A 21,502-nucleotide genomic window follows, 5' to 3' on the forward strand; every position below is an offset into this window, starting at 1 on the left:
GGGAGTGAATGTTTGTGGATAAGGTGCCAATCAAGCCAGCTGCTTTGTCCTGGATGATGTCAAGCTTCTTGAGTGTTGTTGGAGCTTCACTTCCTTTTACCTGGCAGGTCTCCTGGAAATCTGGCTAAATGTGGTTAAGAATAGAAATATTATTAAATTGGAAGCACGCAGCCTCCCTAAAAGTTTTCAACAATCTGACTCTCAGAAGTGGATTAGTTATCCACCCCTTGTCTCCGTTAAAACTGAAGTTCAAGGACAATTGAATATTTGTTTCAGAGTTTTAGAATCTTGACTTCTCACCCAACCTACACCCACCAGTTTTCAGAGGTTAAAATTACCCCCATATGTTTGAATATTTGATAATTCACTGAAATGTAGTTTGCTCAGAAATATTTAATATTCTATGGTTGGCCCCTTTTCTGTGAAGTTAGAAATCCTGATCCACAGTGCAAATATTTTGGTGAACTTAGTTATATGTTTGATCAGAGGTGGAAACTACAGAGATCTCTCCTAGAGGCAATTGTCGCTAGACATGTAATCCAGTCACCCAGGGTAATGCTCTGGGGACCTGGGTTCAAATCCCTCCACGGCAGATGGTGGAATTTGAATTCAATAAAAATACGGAATTAAAAGCATAATGATGACCATGAAACCATTGTCGATTGTTGTAAAAACCTATCTGGTTCACTAATGTCCTTTAGAGAAGGAAATATGTCGTCCTTACCTGGTCTGGCCTACATGTGACTCCAGACCCACAGCAATGTGGTTGACTCTTATATGTCCTCTGAAATGGCCTAGCAAGCCGCTCAGTTGTATCAAACCACTACAAAGTCACAAAAAAGGAATGAAACCGGATGGACCACCTGGCATCGACCTAGGCACCAGAAATGACCTCGGCAATCTCAGCCCTGCTGACCCTGGGAGAGACAGCTTTCCCAATTTCTCCCCCCCTAACAAAAGGCATTTGCTACAATCTTCAGCCAGAAGTGCCGAGCCGATGATCCACTTCGGCCTCCTCCAGAGGTCCCCAGCATCACAGATGCTAGTGTTCAGCCAATTCGATTCACTCCACGTGATATCAAGAAGCGGCTGAAGGCACGGGATACTGCAAAGGCTATGGGGCCTTGACAATATTCCAGCAACAGTCCTGAAGACTTGTACTCCAGAACTTGCCACGACTCCAGCCAAGTTGTTGCAGTACAGCTACAACACTGGCATCTACCTGGCTATGTGGAAAATTGCTAGGTATGTCCTGTGCGCACACAGCCCGACAAATCCAACTTGGCCAATTACTGCCCCATCAGTCTAATCTCGATCATCAGTAAAGTAATGGAAGGGGAACATTGCTATCAAGCGGTACTTGCTTAGCAGTAATCTGTTCACTGACGCCCAGTTTGAGTTCTGCCAGTGCCACTCAGCTGCTGACCTCGATACAGCCTCGGTTCAAACATGGATAAAAGAGCTAAACTACCAAGGTGAGGTGAGAGTGACTGCCCTTGACATCAAGGCCGCATTTAACCAAGTGTGGCATCAAGGAGCCCTAGCACAACAATGGGCATCGGGGAAAACCCTCCGCTGGTTGGAATCATACCAAGCACAAAGGAAGATGGTTGTGGTTGTTGGAGGTCAGTCACCTCAGCTCCAGGACATCACTGCAGGAATTTCTCAGGTAGTGACCTCGACCCAGACATCTTCAGCTGCTTCATCAATGACCTTCCTTCCATCATAAGGCCGGAAATGGGGATGTTTGCTGATGATTGCACAATGTTCACCATTTGTGACTCCTCAGGTACTGAAGCAGTCCATGTCCAAATGCAGCAAGACCTGGACAATATCCAGGCTTGGGCTGACAAGTGGCAAGTAATATTGGTGCCATACAAGTGTCAGACAGTGACCATCTCCAGCAAGAGAGAATCCAACCATCGCCCCTTGATGTTCACTGGCATTACAATCACTGAATCCCCCACTATCAACATCCTGGGGGTTACCATTGACCAGAAACTGAACTGGAGTAGCCATATATATACTGTGGCTACAAAAGCAGGTCAGAGGCTAGGAATCGTGTTATGAGTAACTCGCTTCCTGACTCCCCAAAGCCTGTCCACCATCTACAAGGCACAAGTCCAGAGTGTGATGGAATACACCCCACTGGCCTGGGTAAGAGCAGCTCCCACAACACTCGAGAAGCTTGACACCGTCCAAGATAAAGCAGCCTGCTTGATTGGCACCACATGCACAAACATTCACTCTCTCCTCCACCGACGCACAGTAGCAGCAGTGTGTACCATCTACAAGGTGCACTGCAGGAATTCACCAAGGCTCCTTCAACAGCACCTTCCAAACCCACCACCACTACCACCTAGATGGACAAGGGCAGTAGAAGGATGGGAACACCACCACCTGGAAGTTCCCCTCCAAGTCACTCACCATCCTGACTTGCAAATATATCGCCATTCCTTCACTGTTGCAGTGTCAAAAATGGAACTCCCTTTCTAACAGCACTGTGGGTGTACCTACACCACATGAACTGCAGCAGTTCAAGAATGCAGCTCACCACCACCTTCTCAAGGGCAACTAGGGATGGGCAATAAATGCTGGCCCAGCCAGTGAAGCCCACATCCCATGAATGAATTAAGAAAAAAATGGAGGATAGCAGAAAGGGGTCAATCTAGGCGTGGTTGGATGATGGACATCACAGGGTGGTTGAAGATGAGCTACAGTGGATATGTGAGGATGGCGTAAGACAGCTAAACATGACACCTATGAAAGCAGATCTCCTGGATAGGAGTAGCTATAAGCAGCAGCAGTTATATATGTGACATGTATTAGGATGCGAAATGACAGAGATGCAAATTTTTTTCTGAAAGCAATTTGAAAGTTATATAACCTCAACTTGAAGCTTATAAGGTGTTGTGCCAAAGCAGTAGGAAAATGAAAATGATGCTGGGAATCTGGAAATGATCATCAGCAGTGAAGCATGCATGGAGAAGGGATTTTTTTAAACCAAATATTATTGTGAAGATTAAATAGAACTTTATCATTCCTAGAGTTTTGGCAACTTTTTTGTGTGTTTTTCCAATGAGTGATTTACAAAGTACTAATAAATTGCAATGTAGAATAATGTTTTATGTGTATGATGTATATTTTGTATGTGCCAGCATAAAATTTTGCTTGGCACGTGCAAAATATTTTTTTGGACAGACTTCTAGTTTAAAAAAGGTAGAATCTGAATGAGATGCCTGAGTAATATGTTTTACTTTTGTAAGTTTCACCAGTTTAAACGTGACATATCCTTATCTATTAATATAATCAGTTCCTCCCTGATATAATCATTATCTTGGTAAATTCATATGCTATTAACATAAAATTATAATCTAATATTGAATTTCATTGGATAAGATAAGCAAAATAGCTCCAGCAGAGTAATAGATTAATTTTTGGAGTTGTTTTAAGTTTCATAAACTGTACAAGGTTTAATTTTTTAACTTATGAACAACTATTGTAATCGCAAAACTGATTTTAATAAATCTTTTGATAACACCACATTTTAGTACTTATAAAATAGCACTTGGGTCGAACATGTTTTTCCTCATAATAGCAATAATTCATGGAACAGTACTAAATGACTCATTGATTAAAAATTTTAAGTCTTAACTTTAAAACATAAATTTAATTGCAGGTGATGTAGTTGTTACTACTCCACACAGTCTGGCACGAGTCCTTCAAATACACTGCCTATTTTTCATTAGACTCAGCCATTTGGTGTTGGATAGGGCTGATATACTTTTCGATGAAGCAATGGATGAAGTGAGTAATACATTGAAATGTTAGATTAGTAGTCAAAATTCTTAATGTTGATTTGATTATTTGCTTATTGTATCATTGTTATTGAGACTAAATGTACACAGGTTTAAGATTCTGTAATTTCCTTGCAAACCCAAAAGACCTGAATTCAACAGTATTGGGTGCATGATGTAAGGATGTTCAGTTAAAAGATGCATATTAAGAGGTACATCCAAGACTAAGACAAATTTGAGAAACAATGGAGCAGTGGGTATGTGCGTTCATGTCTTTTATCTCCAAATGTTCAACATAGCTGCGCTTGGAGTTGGAGTTGCAGCCTGCCTTCCATGTGGAGAACAATTGTAGAGTTCCCCCTATATTAGTTTTGTGCATACCCTCTTAGTTGGCACAAAGCTCCACTATGGGTGTTTTTGGCTATTTGGTCACTGTTGGTGCATGGCCTAGGGGAACTCAAGAAAAAAATGTTTGGTCTCATTGAAAATAGATGCAGATGTTTCTTGCATGATGAATTCATAGCATTGTTGTGGTATTGGCTGGTTGTAGGCTTTTTTTTTCCCCCCACTACAGAAATCCAGGAATAGAGCTGTCTGACACCATGAAGCCCTAACAGTTTTCTGGGAAATGAAACTCGTGTAGATATGCATTCTGTTGCCATTTTGGGATTTAATCCTCTGTATCTTAGTGTAAGAAATTGGATAATTACTTGTTCCCAGAAGGTTGAAATAATCACTTTTAAATTCAAAATACTGGATCTTCACCGACTGTACTACTTGCAGTTCTCCATGTGGCTGGTATGTGGACTGATATGTTGTTGGTTGGCACCTGACTGCAGTGCAGCAGTAAATCTGGCACCCTGGATGTATGTTTGCATAACAATTAGTTCTTTATTCATAATGAATTATAAACAATATAACTTCCCTTTTTCTTAAAAAAAGCCTCCATCAATATAAGCGTTCCAATCATAACTATTTTATTTTTAATTGTTATCCCCAGCTGAGAATGCCCCTGGACAAGCCTGATCCCAGGGTGGAACCCAGCCTGATAGATCCTAACTTTTATTTGTTTGTTTAAATACTTGGAGAGCTGCTGCTGAACAGAGTCTCAGGAGTCAGCTAATGAACTTTTTTACAAAAGAATAAAATATTTATTCAACAGGAAAAGACGAGAACTATATTACAATAGTCCTTCATCCACAACTATACCTTTACAGATATATACAGATGTGTGAGGATAACACAAGTCACAAAAGCTATCTTATACTTTAATGTATACCGTAAGTACCCACTCCATGTAAACCTATGGCACCCTGTGGTCAGACACACCACATTCTGACCTCAAGTGACAGGTGCCACCTCAACCAGATGCTAAAGATCTCTCCTCAACTCCCCCCAGACGCTTGTCACACTGTGAGCCAACCAGTCTCGCTGAATTCTGTCCTTCATACGAGGGTTTCCAATCTCCACTCTCCAAGACCTCAACTTGGAATCTTCTCCCAAACCGACGCTTTCTCTCGGATGCCTTCCACAGGGGTTCACCTCTAGGGTTTCAAACTCTCCTTTTGATATTCCTCTTCCCTGGGTCACCACATGCAGTCAAGCTGTCTTCCATGCATACGCTCTCACCAACTCAGCCTTAACAGCACACCACTGCTTCACATGCTTAGGACTTCTATCTGCCCCCTTTGCTCCAGTCTCTCCTGGCAGCAACTCCAAACCAGCTGAACTCCAACAGCTTCCAAATCAAACTGCTGCCTGTCTTCTGTGTTTGTGTGTCGGTGGGAGGAACTTGCCTATCTGGCCCCAGTTGCTAGGCAACAGCACTGTTCTTTCTACTCTTGTGTGTTTACTTTTACTTTATAGGGGTTGTAAACTTCCCATTAGACATGCAAGCAGCCTTTTAAAGTGAAACTAAAACTCCGTTTGACCCCTCAACACACAGATACAGAAACACAATCAAACTTAAACTTTAAAGCTAAAACCCATTCCTAACACCCTCAAATACAAATATAACATACTTAAATTATCTCTCTTTCCTAACAATTATATCTAAAGGTGATTGACAACCGACTTTTATAATTAAACTGAACAGCTTCAGATTCTGTTACAGCTTGGTTTCTCAAAATATTATTCACGGCATTACCTAGGTGATAGAATATTGTGCCTCCATCTTGTAGATTTGGCATTTATTGCTCTCAGTTGGCAGATATGCCATCATAGGAGAGCTTTTGATGAGTTGGCATGCTGCACAGGCAATGTGTGTGTTGCACCTGATGTTGTAGGAGCCCTGCTTGTTGTCGCTAATGTTGTGTCACTTGCTGGTGATGCTGATGTTATCTTGCTGGTTAGTGATCTTGCTGGCATTGTTAATGATCTTTTCTGCTTTTGCAACTCCGTTGTAGGTCAGATCTTTGTTGACTGGTGTGGACATGATGGGCTGAAATGGCCTCCTTCTGTGCTGTGACTGTCTATTAATCTAAATATGGAGTTTGTTCCTTCTCATTTGCTTATCTCTTTTGGTCTCAATGATGTGTGACCTTGCAGTCTCATCACTAACAACATTTACTGTGTTTCAGATTTTAATTGATTGGATCCTGTACATGTACAGTTTGCCCTTTTCAACAGCTCAGGCAAGGATTGGCATGCTTATTGAAGCGTTGACCTCCTCCTACCTACGTATCAGCGAGCTGTTGTCTTTCTTCCTCTAGTTCACTTGGAGGAAGTATCTTGCTTGGCAGAGTTGTCTTATACTTTCTTGCATTCAACAGCTCTACAGGCAATTTCATCAAGTGTAGATCAGAGGGACCATAAGGCAAGGTTTGGGCCTTCCCTTATGCCTCAGCATTTTGTGAGGGTTCTCTTGGCCGTCTGGACGTGTCTGTCTTTAGGCCCCTGTCCTTTAGGGAAGTGTGGGAACGAGGTGATGATGTTGAACCCATACTGTTCAGCGAATTCCTTTAAATTTTCTAAAGGTGAATTGAGTTCCATTGTCACAAATGTTGATCTTTTAGGAATCACTTGCTCGGAGAACAGAACTCGTACTGCTGAGATGATTGTAGCTCTCAAATCTTTCACCTTTCAGACAAAAGGGAAGTTTGAGTAGTAGTCTGCAACTGTGAGGGACCATTCTTGATTATGTGTGAATAAGTTGACTCCTATAGTATACCATGGCCTGGGTGCAGTAACTATCATCTCTTTCTGCTGTGTGTTCTGTATTTCTAGCATACATTGCATGTAGACCCCATTCTTTCAATGACTTTGTAGATGCCTATCCAGTACACAGCTGATCCCTGACATTTGCATTTTTACATCCCCATGTGGCTTCCATGTATTTTCTAGAAAAGTTCTTTATGCATTGTTTTAGGTATGATTATTCTGAATCTGGTTAGCAGAACTCCATTCTTCCAATGAGATGTCATTTTTGATGGACCAATACTGTAGCTGTGCTTGCTGTATCTTATCAGACCATCTCTAGATCATCTGCTGAGATCACCTATAACTCTTCATCTTTGCAGGTCATAGGGCCGAAGGATAGGGCATCTGCTAGCACCGTCTCTCTTCTTGGCTTGTATTTCAGAGTGAAATTGTAACTCTGAAGCCCCAAGAGTAACCTCTGCAGTCTTGTTGGAGTTCTACGCAGATTTTTCTTGTAGGTCTGTCCCAGTGGACAACAATCTGTCTCCACCATGAACTTTCTCCCATTAAGATGTGTATGAAATTTTTCACATCCAATAATGACTGCCAAAAGCTCTCTTTTTCCATGTTGGTATACCTGGTCTCAGCTGATATTGGAGCTTTGGATGTGAATGCTATCATTTCTACCTCTTGTACCAGGGCTGCTCCCAGTCCTTTTCTGGAAGCATCTACATGCAGAGTGACAGGTTTCTCTCTGTTGTAGTATCACAGACTTATCTCATTGCATACTACTGCTTTTGAGTTTGTTGAAACTCCCAACATGTGACTGACCACTAGTACTCAAACTCTCGTAGGTTTGCAGTGTGTTCTGACATGAGGTGCGAAAGAAATAACGCACTGGATCAAGTCAAGGAAATTTCTCAGCTTGCTGTTGCCTCATGGAGTTTCCATCTAGAAATAGCTATGACTTTTTCAGGGCTTGGCTTGACTCCGTCAGATGTATATCCCATTCCAAAGAACTGTTACCTTCACAATGCATTTGTCTGCATTTAGCTTGATCTCAGCTTTCCTGGTTGGCTTCATGTAAATGATGGTAGTCATGATCTTTTCTATCAACACCATAGATCTAATATCATCAGCTATGCCAACTGCTCCTTTGCATCCTTGTCTACTTTCTGCTGGAAGACATCCTGGCTCACTTTAAAGTCAGACCAAAGGGTATGTTGAATGTTGTCAACAGCAAAGATTCCTGGTCAAGCTTCATGTTCCAGCAGCTATTTCTGGCATCAAGTTTGCTGAGGACTTTTGTCCCCGACAATGCTGGTGTGATCTCTTCCTGCTTTGGAATGAGGTAATGATTCTTTTTTGTTGTTTGATTAAGATCTTCAGGATCCAGGCAAATTCTTAGCCAATAATTTGCCTTCTCTCTCTCCATGATGGAATTTATTCAATCTGTAGGCTTTGTGATACTGGTAATCATTTTCTATTCTTCCATCTCTTGGCTCTGTTTTAAGTTTTCCTTGTAGTTCTATTGGTACTTTATGTGAGAGGTTAATCACTGATTTCTTTGCTGGACTAATAGTGATATGATATTCAAAATCTTCAAAGCATTCAACAGTCTCATCAGAGCACTCTGGATACTTTTTAACCAGACCCTCCTTGCTTCTGATCAGAGGGCGCTTTTCATTGGTGTACTGCCGTCAACCTTCAGTGCTGCTTCCTTCACATCATGGTTTACTGAGAAGCTGCAGCACTTTGCAACTGCTCAACCCTAGGATAGCTGTACTACCTGTTATAGTGACGTAGGACATACAGTTACCGCCTTTTTTTTTGTGTCTCTCTCTGATTTGGGTTGTTCCTGGGTGTCAAATCTCAGTTCCCTTGTTTGCTACTAGCATGACGGTGCTTACTTGCAGAGTATCTTTCCTTAAGTAACCATTTTCTTTCAAATTTTCAGGATAGATCTTCTGGTTTGGTCAGAGTAGGAATGATGTTACTCTGCTCTGGCATCAAGCTTCAGCTTCATCGTTGTGGGCTTATTTCTCACCACCTTCCTGATCTGAATGGTTTTGTGAATTTCTTTTCTCTGGGAACTGTCGTATCCAGCCATTTCAAATAGTTGTATGGTTCCTATGCCTATTGTGTTTTTAAACTCCTAGTCATCTTCCAGGGTATGGATGTTTTAGTTTCCTTTCCTCCTCTTTTGCCCTGTTGCTCTGCCTCTGGTAACTCCTTTACCATCACCTTTCTTCTGCAAATCTTTTCCAGTGACTAGGCTTTCCACAAGTTCTCCAGTTTGATTCATATGTGGGACATTTTCTTCTATCTGTGAACTTGTGGTTATCCACAGCTCTTGCACATCTTTCTCGCTGTCTGGTGTGCATCCTTTTGTTGCAGTTTCACTGCATCAACCCTGCTGCCTTTGCCTTGATTTAAGGCTAGCCGTTTGGGTAGTCAGCATCTTCACCTGCCTAAAGTTGGCTTCATGTGCCCTGGTAGCAATGTCGTGAGCTTGACCTTTCCAATCAAATCTTTTTGTCCCTCGGTCTGCAGAGCCTCAGATGAACTGATCTATCAGCCTCTCATCCGTTTTCTTGAATTTACATTTTCTGGCTACATTTTTAAATGTTAAATTGTCAACAGGCTCATGTAGTTCCTACCTCAGGCTTTGATATTCATGTCGGTGGATCCAATGATTCGACTTTCACTGGATATGTGTGCTGAGTTCTTCAAAAAAAAGTGTGCCTGGGTTTTTACTGTTGTCCTCCAACCATTTCCCAGCTATTAAATTTAATAATTTTTCTCCTGCCACAAAAAGATGCAGCTGACCCTTTCTTTTTCACTAGTGCCTTTTAGAATGTCAGTCTGTATTTTTGTTTAAACTTCACATGCCTCTATGACATCACCAGCCTCCCAATTCATTATAGACTGTCACTGCACTTTTATTGCTGTGGTGGCATCCCTTTCATTTTTGCACAATTCAATATCTTTCTCTTTCTACCTGGCACTAATTCAGGTTATTTTTTCTCAATTTGATTCAACATTAAGTTCATTTAAGATGTTTAAATCTTACATATTGGCATTTTTCTGATTCTCAGAATTCAAAATAATCACATACTTGATGAAGCTGCAACATTTTAAAAAATATTTCTTGCTACTCTCTGTGTAGCTGATGGACTATACGTTGTTGCTCGGCACCTGGCTGCAGAGGAGCAGTAGATGTGACACCCTGTATGTACAGGCCAACCATACACCCTGAAGAGCTTTCAGCCCTTTGCTACAGAATGGCAGGTGGGCTTTAGACAATGGCCTTTTCACTTCGAGACTTTGTGGTGGCCACCTCAAGCTTTGATGCTTCCCCAGAATGTGTCAGTCTGCAATACTTGCTCTTTGCACTGGAGGACCAGCAAGTTTTGCGCAGACCAAAAGAACATCTTTCACTGAATTGATTATCGTCCAGGAGTAATTGATGTTCATCTTTGCTTGTGTCTCTGGGAATAACCCAGGGAGCACAAGAGCCCTCTGTTAAGGAGCTGCTCAGGATGAGCCTCGACAAACACCATAGCCTATCTTTCCAAATCTGCTTTGCAAAGGCAAATTCCAGAAGATTTAGGGCAGAATTTTACAGGCCCTTCACAGTGGGGCCGGAGCCGGAAAATGTAGCGTGCAGGTCAAAATTTCATTGGCTTCAAAGATGCCAGCACGAGGGGCCATAAAATTCCACCCTTAATTTACTGGTGGAATAGGCTAGAGGGGCTGAATGACCTACTTCTGGACCTGTGGATTGGGGCCTCTAATGCTAGCCATAGCTTTTGTGATGATCCACTTTCACAAATATTGTTTAAATTTTAGCATGGTTTCAAAAGTTCCCACTTCCAATCCCAAATGTGGCAATTCGGTCTTAATGATGGACAACACCATGCTTTTGGGGTTTATGTTTAAAAATGACTTGCTTCTCTATAAGCCACATCCAGCATAAACAGTAGCATTTTCCAAATCTCTTTTGTTTGTCATATTTTTCATGTTATAGAACTGTAGCTGTGTACAGAAATTTGTGAACATACAAGCACAGAAATAGGAGCAGAAAGAGGCCATTCGGCCCTTTGCACCTACTCCACCATTCAATAAGATCATGGCTGACCTGTTTGTATTTCTAATTCCACATTCCTGTCTACCCCTGATAACCGTAGATTCCCTTGCCTAACAAGAATCTAGCTACATCCACCTTTTTAAAGATATTCAGTGACACCCCCCCACCTTCTGAGGCACAAAGTTCCAAAGTCGCAAAACCCTCAGAGAAAAAAATCTCCTTGTCTCTGTCATACAAGGGTGCCCCACAATTTTAAACAGTGCCCCTGAGTTCTGGACTCGCCCGCAAAAGGGAACGTCACTTCTGCACTCACCTTGTCAAGACCGCTCAGAATCTTTATATACTTCAATCAAGGCACCCCTCACTTTTCTAAACTCCAGTGGAAACGAGCCCAGCCGGTCCTACCTATCCTTCTAAGTCAACCTACTCATTCCAGGTATCAACTTAGTAACCTCCTCTGAATCAACTTTAAAGCATTTATATCCTTGTTAAATAAAGAGATGTGGTCTCACCAATGCCCTGTATAACTGAAGCCTAACGTCCTTACTTTCATGTTCAATTCCTTCATAATAAAGCACAGCATTCCATTAGCTGCCTTAGTTACTTGCTGTACCTGCATACGAACCTTTTGTGATTCATACACCTCGGAATTCTGCAGCCATTCTCCGTTTAAGTAATACCCTGGCAGGAAGAATAAAAAAGCAAAGTGAACAACTTCACACTTTCTGATATTATACTCCAGCTGCCATATTTTTGCCTACTCACTCAACCTTTCTATATCCATTTGCAACTTCCTTATGCTCTCTTCACAACTTCACAACGTATTTTCTTATCTATCTTTTGTGTCATCTGCAAATTTAGCTACCATGCCTTCGCTTCCCTTATCTAAGTCATTGATGTAAAAAGTTGAGGCCCCAGCACAGACTCTTGTGGGACTCCACTCATTACATCCTGCCAATCAGAAAATTACCCATTTATGCATACTTTCTGTTTTTTGCCAGCCAGCCAACCTTCTATCCATGTTAATATGTTACCCTCTACACCATGAGCTTTTATTTTCTGCAATATTCTTTGATGTGGCAACTTATCAAATGCCCTCTGGAAATCCAAGTACAGTAGATCTACAGGCTTCCCTTTATCCATGGCACAAGTTACTCCTTCAAAGAACTCCGATAAATTAGTTAAACATGATTTCCATTTCATAAAGCCATGCTGACTTTTCCCAATTGCCTTGAGTTTTTCTAAGTGCCCAGTTATAACCTCCTTATGATCAATTTCTAGCACCTTCCCCATGACAGACATCAAGCTAACTGGCCTATAGTTTTCTGCCTCTCTCCCTTGAATAGAGGGGTTATATTTGCTACTTTCCAGTCTGATGGAACCTTTCCAGAATCTAGGGAATTTTGGAAAATTAACACCAACCCATCTACTACCTCATTTGCTGCCACTTAAGTCCCTAGGATAAAGTCCATCAGGACCCGGAGACTTGTCAGCCCGCAGCTCCATCAGTTAACTCAGCAAGGTTTCCTAGTGATTGTCATTTCACCACGTTCCCCTCTCCCTTCCACCTCTTGATTTGCGGCTATTACTGGAGTGTTTTTTGTATCCTCTGTAGTGAAGATAGAAGCAAAATATTTATTCATTTCATCCACCATTTCCTTATTATCTACTATTAACTCCCCATTCTCACTCTGCAGAGGATCAACACTCACTTTACTTAATCTTTTCCTTCTAAAACACCTGAAGAAGCTCTTGCGATCCATTTTTACACTTCTAGCTAGCTTCTCCTCATACTCTAGTTTCTTTCCCCTGACTAACCTTTTAGTCATTTTCTGCAGTTCTTTATGTTCTGACCAATCATCTGACCTGCCACTCATCTTTGCACAGTTATATGCTTTATCCTTAAGTTTGATGCTTTCCTTAACTACTTTAGTTAACCAGGGATGGTGGGTCCTCCATATGGAATATTTCTTTATAGTAGGAGTGTACTTATTCCGAATATTCTGAAAAATCCCCTTAAATGTCTCCCATTGTTCCTCTAGTGATCTATCCTCTAGCCTAGTTTCCTAGTTCACTTCAGCACTCTCAGCTTTCATACCCACATAATTGCCCTTCAGTTTAAAATACTAGTCTTAGACCCACTCTTCTCTTGTTCAAACTGGATATAAAATTCAATCATATTGTGGTTGCTGCTACCTAGGAGTGTCTTCACTCTGAGGTCATTAATTAATCCTGTCACATCACACAATACCAAGTCTAATATAACCTGCTGTATGGTTCCAGAATGTGCTGCCAAGAAATTATCTCAAAAGCATTATGAACTCCTCATCCAGGCTACTGCTGCCAATCTGATTTTTCCAGTGTATATGTATATTAAAATCACCCATGATTATTGCCGTCCCTTTATCACAAACACCCAATATTTCTTCTTGTACACTTTGTCCTAGATTGTGGTAACTTTTAAAGGCCTGTAGACCACTCCCACTAATGACTTCTTTCCCCTACTAGTCCTCATCCCCACCCAAACCAATTCTACATTCTGATCTCCTAAACCAAAGTCATCTCTAACTATTGCACCAATGCCATTTTGATTAACAGTGCTACCCCTTTACCTAGCTTCCTATTCTTCTTGAATATCATATGCCCCTCAATATTCAGGACCCAATCCTTGTCACCCTGCAGCCACGTGTCCTCAATGGCTATCAGATAATACATTTATTTACTTCAGTGCGCACTATCAATTCATTTACTTTGTTCTGAATGTTACGTACTTTCAGATACAGAGCCTTTAGTTTTGCCTTTTTATCTTTGTAACATCTAGCCTTGACTGTTGGTGCATTCTTAGGTTTTTTTCCTGCCATTCTCTGACCCTCATTTTCCATGTTATTATTTTGCTCTCCTGCTTTGACTCTACCCCTTGATTTGCAATATCTACCCAAGCTTGATTCCTCACCCACCTTGTTTAGTTTAAAGCCCTCTCTACTTCCCTAGTTATGCGGTTCGCTAGAACACTGGTCCCAGCACGGTTCAGGTGTAGACCATCCCAACGGTACAGCCCACAGTTTCCCTGGTACTGATGCTAGTGCCCCACAAACTAGAACCCACTTCTCCCACACCAGTCTTTGAGCCACGCATTTATCTCTCTAATCTTATTGGCCCTATGCTTAAAGTAATAATCCAGGGATTATTATCTTTGAGGTTCTGCTTCTTAATTTGATGCCAGCTCCTCATGCTGACTAAGCAGAACCACTCTCCTAGTTCTACCTATGTGTTGGTACCTTCTTGGACTATGACATCTGGATCCTCCCCCTCCCACTGCAAGTTCCTCTCCAGCCCTGAGTAGATGTCCCAAACTCTGGCACCGGGCAGGCAACACAGCCATCTGGACTCTTGCTCTTTGCTGCAGAGAACAGTATCAATCCCCCTCACTATACTGTCCCCTACTTCCTGCTTAAATGGCTTCCTGTACCATGCTGCCATGGCCAGCCTGCTCATCCACCTTGCAGATCTCTCCTTCGTCCATGCAAGTTTTGAGCACCTCAAACCTTTTAGACAATTGCAAAGTCTGAGGCTCCCTCACTCCTGTCTGTTGGGTCCCTTTACCTGCCTCACTCACGGTCACATCTCCTGTCCCTCGTTGCTGGCCAAAACAGATGACCCTATTCTAAGAGGTGTGATCATCTTCTGAAGCAAAGTATCCAGGTATTTCTCCCCCTCCTTTTATGTTATGCAGTGTCTGCAGTTCGGCTTCCAGATCAATAATTCTGATCCGGAATTCCTCTAGCTGCTTACACTTTCTGCAGATGAGTTTGCCCTGGATTGCCTTGGCGTCCGACAAAAGCTCACGCAACAGTTGCAGCATAACACCTGTCGTGCCATTGTTGCATATGCTATTTAGTTAATTTATTTACTTCCTTAATTAATTTATAATAATTGCTATGTATACTACAATTTACTGTGCTTACTAAGCGCTAGTACCACCCACAAGTAAAACAAGTATAACTTACTTATATCTCAAGCTACCTACTTGTACCAGTTTTCCCCTGTCCACTATGCCAGCAAAAGTTTCTTAACCATTGGTGAAACTTCTATATTTTTAAGAAGGATCGGTAATTTAGTTTCTCTCTAATGCATGTGCAATGTTAGTGAAAGACTTGTGTTGCAATTTGATTGTTTAATTTGTTTTGGGCTTCATGCTCTAGATGGCCTCTGGTAATGTGGACATAAAGACACAAATTATGGGAAAAAAAACTAATTCTGATCTATTTTAAACATAGATGGCTACTATCTTGCAATGCTTCAGGGAAGCTACTAATGTTCCAGAGAGAGGGTCGACCCCACAGCAGCTCATTGCTGTTGGCAAGCATTGGACAAAGCGAATGGACAGTTTAGTAAAAGAAAATCAAAGTGATCCTTACATTGTTATAACAGCCATGGCAGAAGCTGCACTGTATGGAAATGTGCATCAGGTTCGTACTCGTGAAACACAACCAGGTCTGAGATAGTTTGATTCTAATGCTGTGTTCACTTGACTGATAAGAGTTAATATTTTTAAAATTTGCTTCTTTAAGTCATAATTATTGTTAACTGCCATGTTGTGGGCTCCAAAAATATCAAAGAATCAATAGAAAAAATTAGGATGAATTTTTTGAAACTCTTCCACCTTGTAGAAACCTAGTATGTACCTTTCATCATGTCTTACCTCTTCAGAATATATTAACTCTCATACAAGCTTGATCTTATCTGTATTTGTGCATTCAGATTTTAATTTTTTTAAATAAAATTGTTCAGGGGATGAGGATGTTCCTGCTAAGGCCAACATTAATTAGTCTTGAGAAGTTGATGGTGAGCCATTGCCTTGAACCACTGCAATTTGTGGGTTATAGTTGCACCCACAGTGCTGCTGGGGAGGAAGTTCCAGGATTTTGACCCAGGAGCAGTGAAAGAAGGCAATATATTTCCAAGCCAGGATGGTGTAAAATGCAGGTGGTAGTATTCCCATGCGCCTGCTGCCTTCATTCCTCTAGGTGGTAGAGGCTGTGGGTTTGGCTGTTGAAGGAACCTTAGTGAGTTACTGCAGTGCACCTTGTAGATGATACACACTGGTGCACCACTGGCAGAGTGAGTGAATTTTTGAAGTGGTGGATGGGAGCCAATCAAGCAGACTGCTTTGTCTTGGATGGTGTCAAGCTTCTTGAGCATTGTTGTTGGAGCTGCACTCATCTAGGCAAATGGGTGTATTTTATCACACTCCTAACTTGCATCTTGTAGATGGTGGACAGGCTTTGGGGAGTCAGGTAGTGAGTTACCTGCTCAGAATTCCCAGCCTCTGACCTGTTCTTGTATCCACAGTATTTATATGACTGGTCCAGTTCAATTTCTGTCATTGGTAAACCACCCCCAGCCACAAAGCTTATGGTGAGGATTCAGTGATGTCAAGAGAAAATGATTAGATCCTCTCTTGCTGAGGTGTCATTGCTTGGCAATTGTGTGGTGTGAATGTTACTTGCCACTTATCATTCGAAGCCTGCATGTTATCCAGGTCTTGCTGGATGCAAGCACAGACTGCTTCATTATCTACAGAGTTGCGAACAGAATAGAACTGAACAGTGTGCAATTGTCAGTAAATAGCCCCACTTCTGACCTTAATGTAGATTAATGGTCACTGAAGAAGCTGTTGATGGTTGGGCCAAGGACACTGCCCTAAGGAACTCTGCAGCAATTCTCCTGGGCTGAGATGATTGGCCTCCAACAGCCACAATGATCGTCCTTTGTGCAAGGCAAGACTCCAACCAGTGGAGTTTTCTTGCTAATTCCCATTGACTTCAATTTTACTAGGGCTCCTTGACCTCACACTTGATCAAATGCTGCCTTGATGTCCAGGGAAGTCACTCTCACCTCAGCTCTGGAATTCAACTCTATTGTCCATGCTTGGACTAAAGCTGTAATGATGTCTGGAGCCAGGTGATCTTGTCAGAACCCAAGTTGAGCATCAGTGAGCAGATTATTGTTGAGACTGCTACTTGATGGCACTGTTGACAACACCATCCATCACCTTGCTGCTGATTGGAAGTAGGCTGATGGAGTTAATTGGCTGGATTGGGTTTGTCTTGCTTGCGTTAAGTTTATTATCAATGCAACTATTCTTCCCACCCTCAGTAGAGGTGTCAGCTGTGGCTCAGTTCAGAGCCTTTGAATCAGAGGGTTGTGGGTTTATGTCCCACTCCCGGAAACCAAGAACTGTGATTGTACTCGAAAGAGTTGCAATCTGTGACTGTTGATAACTCGAAAGAGTTTCCCACCCTCAGTATTCTTTGGGATCACTTTGGTCATTTGCTCAATTACAAAATCTCTTATTCAGTGCTATCATTTAGTAAGATTATATCCTTGAGGGGGAAAAAAAATCAAACTGAACAGTATCCAGTCCCCGCACCCCTACCCTTTTCTGCCATAATTATACCTGCACACACAATGAGTGGAACTTAGAATTTTGGCACTGGCGTAAAATCTGGCTATTTGGTATCAGCTACTTGTTTTATTCTTTCACCAGTTTTATGCAGATGCTAAAATTTTGAAAGTTTCTTGATGCTTAATTCTCTCTGAATAGAATGTTCTTTCCCAGGACATCAAAATGTGAGTCTTTCCTTGCTATTATAATGTAAAGACCATTAAAGCACTTAGGTATTACTGAAGCTTCACTACTTTGTTTTACGTGCATTCTGCTTTCCTTGGGTGTTTGTATTATGGGCTTTGGGCCTTCATGTGGTTCTGAACAATTTTTTAAAAAAGTTATCTTCTACCTGTTGAGGTATTAAGGCCTTTACTTACTTGTTGACAGTTGAGGTATTGATGCCCTTCAGTGTTTGTTGAAAGAGAAATTGAATTCTCTTTTAAATAGTCTTTGATAAATTTATTGAGTATCTCCTAAGGTCCTACGACTCTCAAACCTAGTTGTCCTCCAGTTGAGGCAGCAATTAAAACTGGGCTTTTTGCTTGACTACTTTGCTCATTACAAACTCCTTTTGACCAGGGTTACAGAAGCTTGATTCTGAGTGTGTTTCTGAAATTATAAGGGTTGTTTGGCCCATTCTATAATATTATGTTGAAGCATTTTCCCAGTTAGATCCAAGTTTCTACCCTCCATTGTGTTGTGTGGCACTACCACCATGCTAAATGAGATAGATTTTGAACAGATGTAGCAGCTGAAAACTGGGCACCCGTGAGGTGGTGTGGGCCACCATCAGCAGCAGAATTACATACAAGTACAATCTGTAATCTCATGGCCTGGCATATCCCCCACTCTACCATTATCATCAAGCTGGGGGATCAACCCTGGTTTAAAGAAGAATAGAGGAGGACATGTCAGGAGCAGCACCAGGCACACCTAACAATGAGTTGTCAACCTAGTGAAGCTGCAACACAACACTACTTACATGCCAAACTGCGGGAGCAGCATACTATAAACAGAGTTAAGCAATTCCACAACCAACGGATCAGATCTAAGCTCTGCAGTCCTGCCACATCCAGTCATGAATGGTGGTGGACAATTAAACAAATCACTGGAGGAGGAGGCTTTACAAATATCCCCATCCTCAATGCTGGGGGAGCCCAGCACATCAGTGCAAAAGACAAGGCTGAAGGAATTGCAACCATCTTTAGCCAAAAGTGCTAAATGAATGATCCGTCTCGGCCTCCTCCGGAGGTCCCCAGCATCACAGATGCCAGTTTCAGCCAATTTGATTTGCCTCACGTGATATCAAACTGCTGAAGGCACTGGATGCTGCAAAGGCTATGGATCCTGACAGTATTCCGGCAATAACACTGAAGACTTGTGTTCCAGAACTAGCCATGCCCCTAGCCAAGCTACTCCAGTACAGCTGCAACACTGGCATCTACCCAGCAATGTGATAAATTGCCCAGATATGCCCTCCACAAAACCAGGACAAATCCAATCCAGCTAATTACTGCCCCTCTTGATCATCATTAAAGTAATGGAAGGAGTTGTTGACAGTGCTATCAAGTGACGCTTACTCAGCAATGACCTATTCACCAATGCTCAGTTTGTGGTGGGGTGGAGTGGGGTGGTAAACTCTCCACTGGCTGGAGTCACACTTAGCACAATGGAAGATGGTGTGGTTGTTGGTGGTCAATCATCTCAGTCCCGTACATTACTGCAGGAGTTCTGCAGGGGAGTGTCCTAGGCTCAACCAGCTTAAGTTGGTTCATCAACGACCTTCACTCTATCAGAAGCGGGGATGTCACTGCCAACTGCACAATGTTCAACACTATTTGCAACTTCTCGGATACTGAAGCAGTCCATGCCCACATGCAGAAGGCCTGGACAACGTTCAGGCTTGGGCTGATAAGTGGCCAGTAACATTGTGCCACATAAGTGCCAGGCAATAATCATCTCCAACAAGAGAGAATCTAGCCATCTGCCCTGGACTTTCAGTGGCATTATTCTCACTAAATTCCCCACTGTCAACATCCTGGAGGTTACCAGTCAGATGCTGGGCATTCTGCAACGAGTAACTCACCCCCTGACTTTCCCAAAGCCTGTCCACCATCTACAAGGCACAAGTCAGGAATGTGATGGAATACTGTCCATTTGCCTGAATGAGTGCAGCTCCAACAACATTCAAGAAACTCGACACTGTCACCCAGGGTAAAGCAGCCCGCTTGATTGGCATCTCCTCCATTACCTTCATAATTGGCTCCCTCCACCACTGATGCGCCATAGCAGCAGTGTGTACCACATCTACAAGATGTGCTGCAGTAGCTCATCAAGGCTTCTTAGACAGCACCTTCCAAACCCACAACCTCTGCCACATAGAAGGACAAGGCACACACCATCCTGACTTGAACTATATTGCTGTTCCTTCACTGTCGCTGGGTCAAAACCCTGGGACTCCCTCCTTGACAGCACTCTGGGTGTACCTACACCGCATGGACTGCAGCAGTTCAAGAAGGCGGTTCACCACCACCTTCTCGAGGGCAAATAAGGATGGGCAATAAGTGCTGGTCTAGCCAGGGATACCCACATCCCATGAATTAATTTTTAAAAATTCTTTCAATTCTGTATCCTGAAATTATTTCCCAGTATTAATTTAAATGTTCAGATGACTTGTACCTGAAATTATTTGAATTTTACTTCCAAAAAGAAATTTCAGAACTTTCAACTTTTCAGGCTTGTTTAAGGTTTCAGTCAGACGTAGGCTTCCTGAATGATCTCGAGGTCACACTTCCAAGCCTAGCAATGTGCATGGGAAGTGTACAGTAATGGCTTAATAGTTATGTTAATGAGATGGCATTAATGATGCTAGTGTGACCTCAAGGGCCAGATGACCAAGGTGGCATAGTGGTATTGTCACTGACTAGTAATCGGGACCCAGGGTAATGATCAAGGGGCCCGGGTTCGAATCCCACCATGGCAGATGGTGCAATTTGAATTCAATAAAAATCTGGAATTAAAAGTCTGATTCTGACCATGAAACCATTGACGATTGTTGGCATAAAAAACGTATCTGGTCCAGGGAAGGAAATCTGCCGTCCTTACCTGGTCTGACCTACGTGTGACTCTTAAATGCCTTCTGAACAAGGGTTGGGCAATAAATGCTGGCCAGTGACACCCACATCCCATGAATGAATATTTTTTAAAAAAGGCTCCAGAGAGCCAGATGCAGAACAATTTGTGAACACAGTTTCCAGAAAACAGGTACTTACTATTTATAAGACTTCATAGTGTAAATATTTTTTTAGAAAAACTATATACTATGTCAAGTCACTCTTAGTCTAAGTTAGACCTCCACAAAACACGGAGGCCACAGTCTAAAACTGAGGCCACAGATCGGTGACCCACAGTGAAGACCTTGAACAGATCAATTCCGCAGTGATGAGCATCAAAACCGAACAGTACCACGCTGAGGGTACAGTGAGACGTGCACAATATCAATAGATACTGAAAAGCCGCTACCCCTTCCACATTCTTTCCAATACATCCTGGGCCCACAGCAAGGACAGGAATGGAAGCTCTGGCTGAGCCAGTTCTGATTGTATCGAACCCTTCATGTCTACAAGGGAAAACCCAGAAACACCAGGTCTGTACACTTTTATATGCTGTGGGGGCCTTAGAGAATGAAGACCTGGGGTGGCAGGGCATCGAGGAAATCCCAGCATCATACAATGAGATTATGGGGGCCCTTGATAAGTACTTCAGCCTTAAGAAGAGGAAAGTATAAGATTCAGCCAGAGGAGCCAAAGGCCAGGTAAATCCATTAATTCCTCTATTAACAATCTGGTACGGAGCCTCAAAGCATAAGTTCTTCGCGAAATAAAAGACCCCAGTATGCGGGTCTGGTCAGTAGAGTTGGATGTCAAAGGTTACAGAACAGAATTTAAGCTGGACACAGTGGCTGCAGTCACAGTCTTGGCAGACCATCTGGACTGGCTTAATAATGTGGAGAGGCAGTTGTCAAAA

At 42.3% G+C, this 21,502-nt stretch overlaps 1 protein-coding gene across 1 annotated transcript in view; it reads left to right on the forward strand.

Annotated features, from left to right (window-relative positions):
• The window catches only part of tdrd12 (tudor domain containing 12), a 144,030-nt gene that overhangs the window by 40,934 nt on the left and 81,594 nt on the right, over nucleotides 1-21,502 (forward strand). Inside the window, exons 14-15 of the mRNA XM_078544783.1 lie at nucleotides 3,680-3,807; nucleotides 15,303-15,494. Of these exons, the coding sequence (XP_078400909.1) occupies nucleotides 3,680-3,807; nucleotides 15,303-15,494 (320 nt within the window). The remainder of the gene's footprint in view (nucleotides 1-3,679; nucleotides 3,808-15,302; nucleotides 15,495-21,502) is intronic.

This window comes from Cetorhinus maximus, chromosome 6 (genome assembly GCF_964194155.1).
Source record: "Cetorhinus maximus chromosome 6, sCetMax3.hap1.1, whole genome shotgun sequence".
NCBI lineage: Eukaryota > Metazoa > Chordata > Chondrichthyes > Lamniformes > Cetorhinidae > Cetorhinus > Cetorhinus maximus.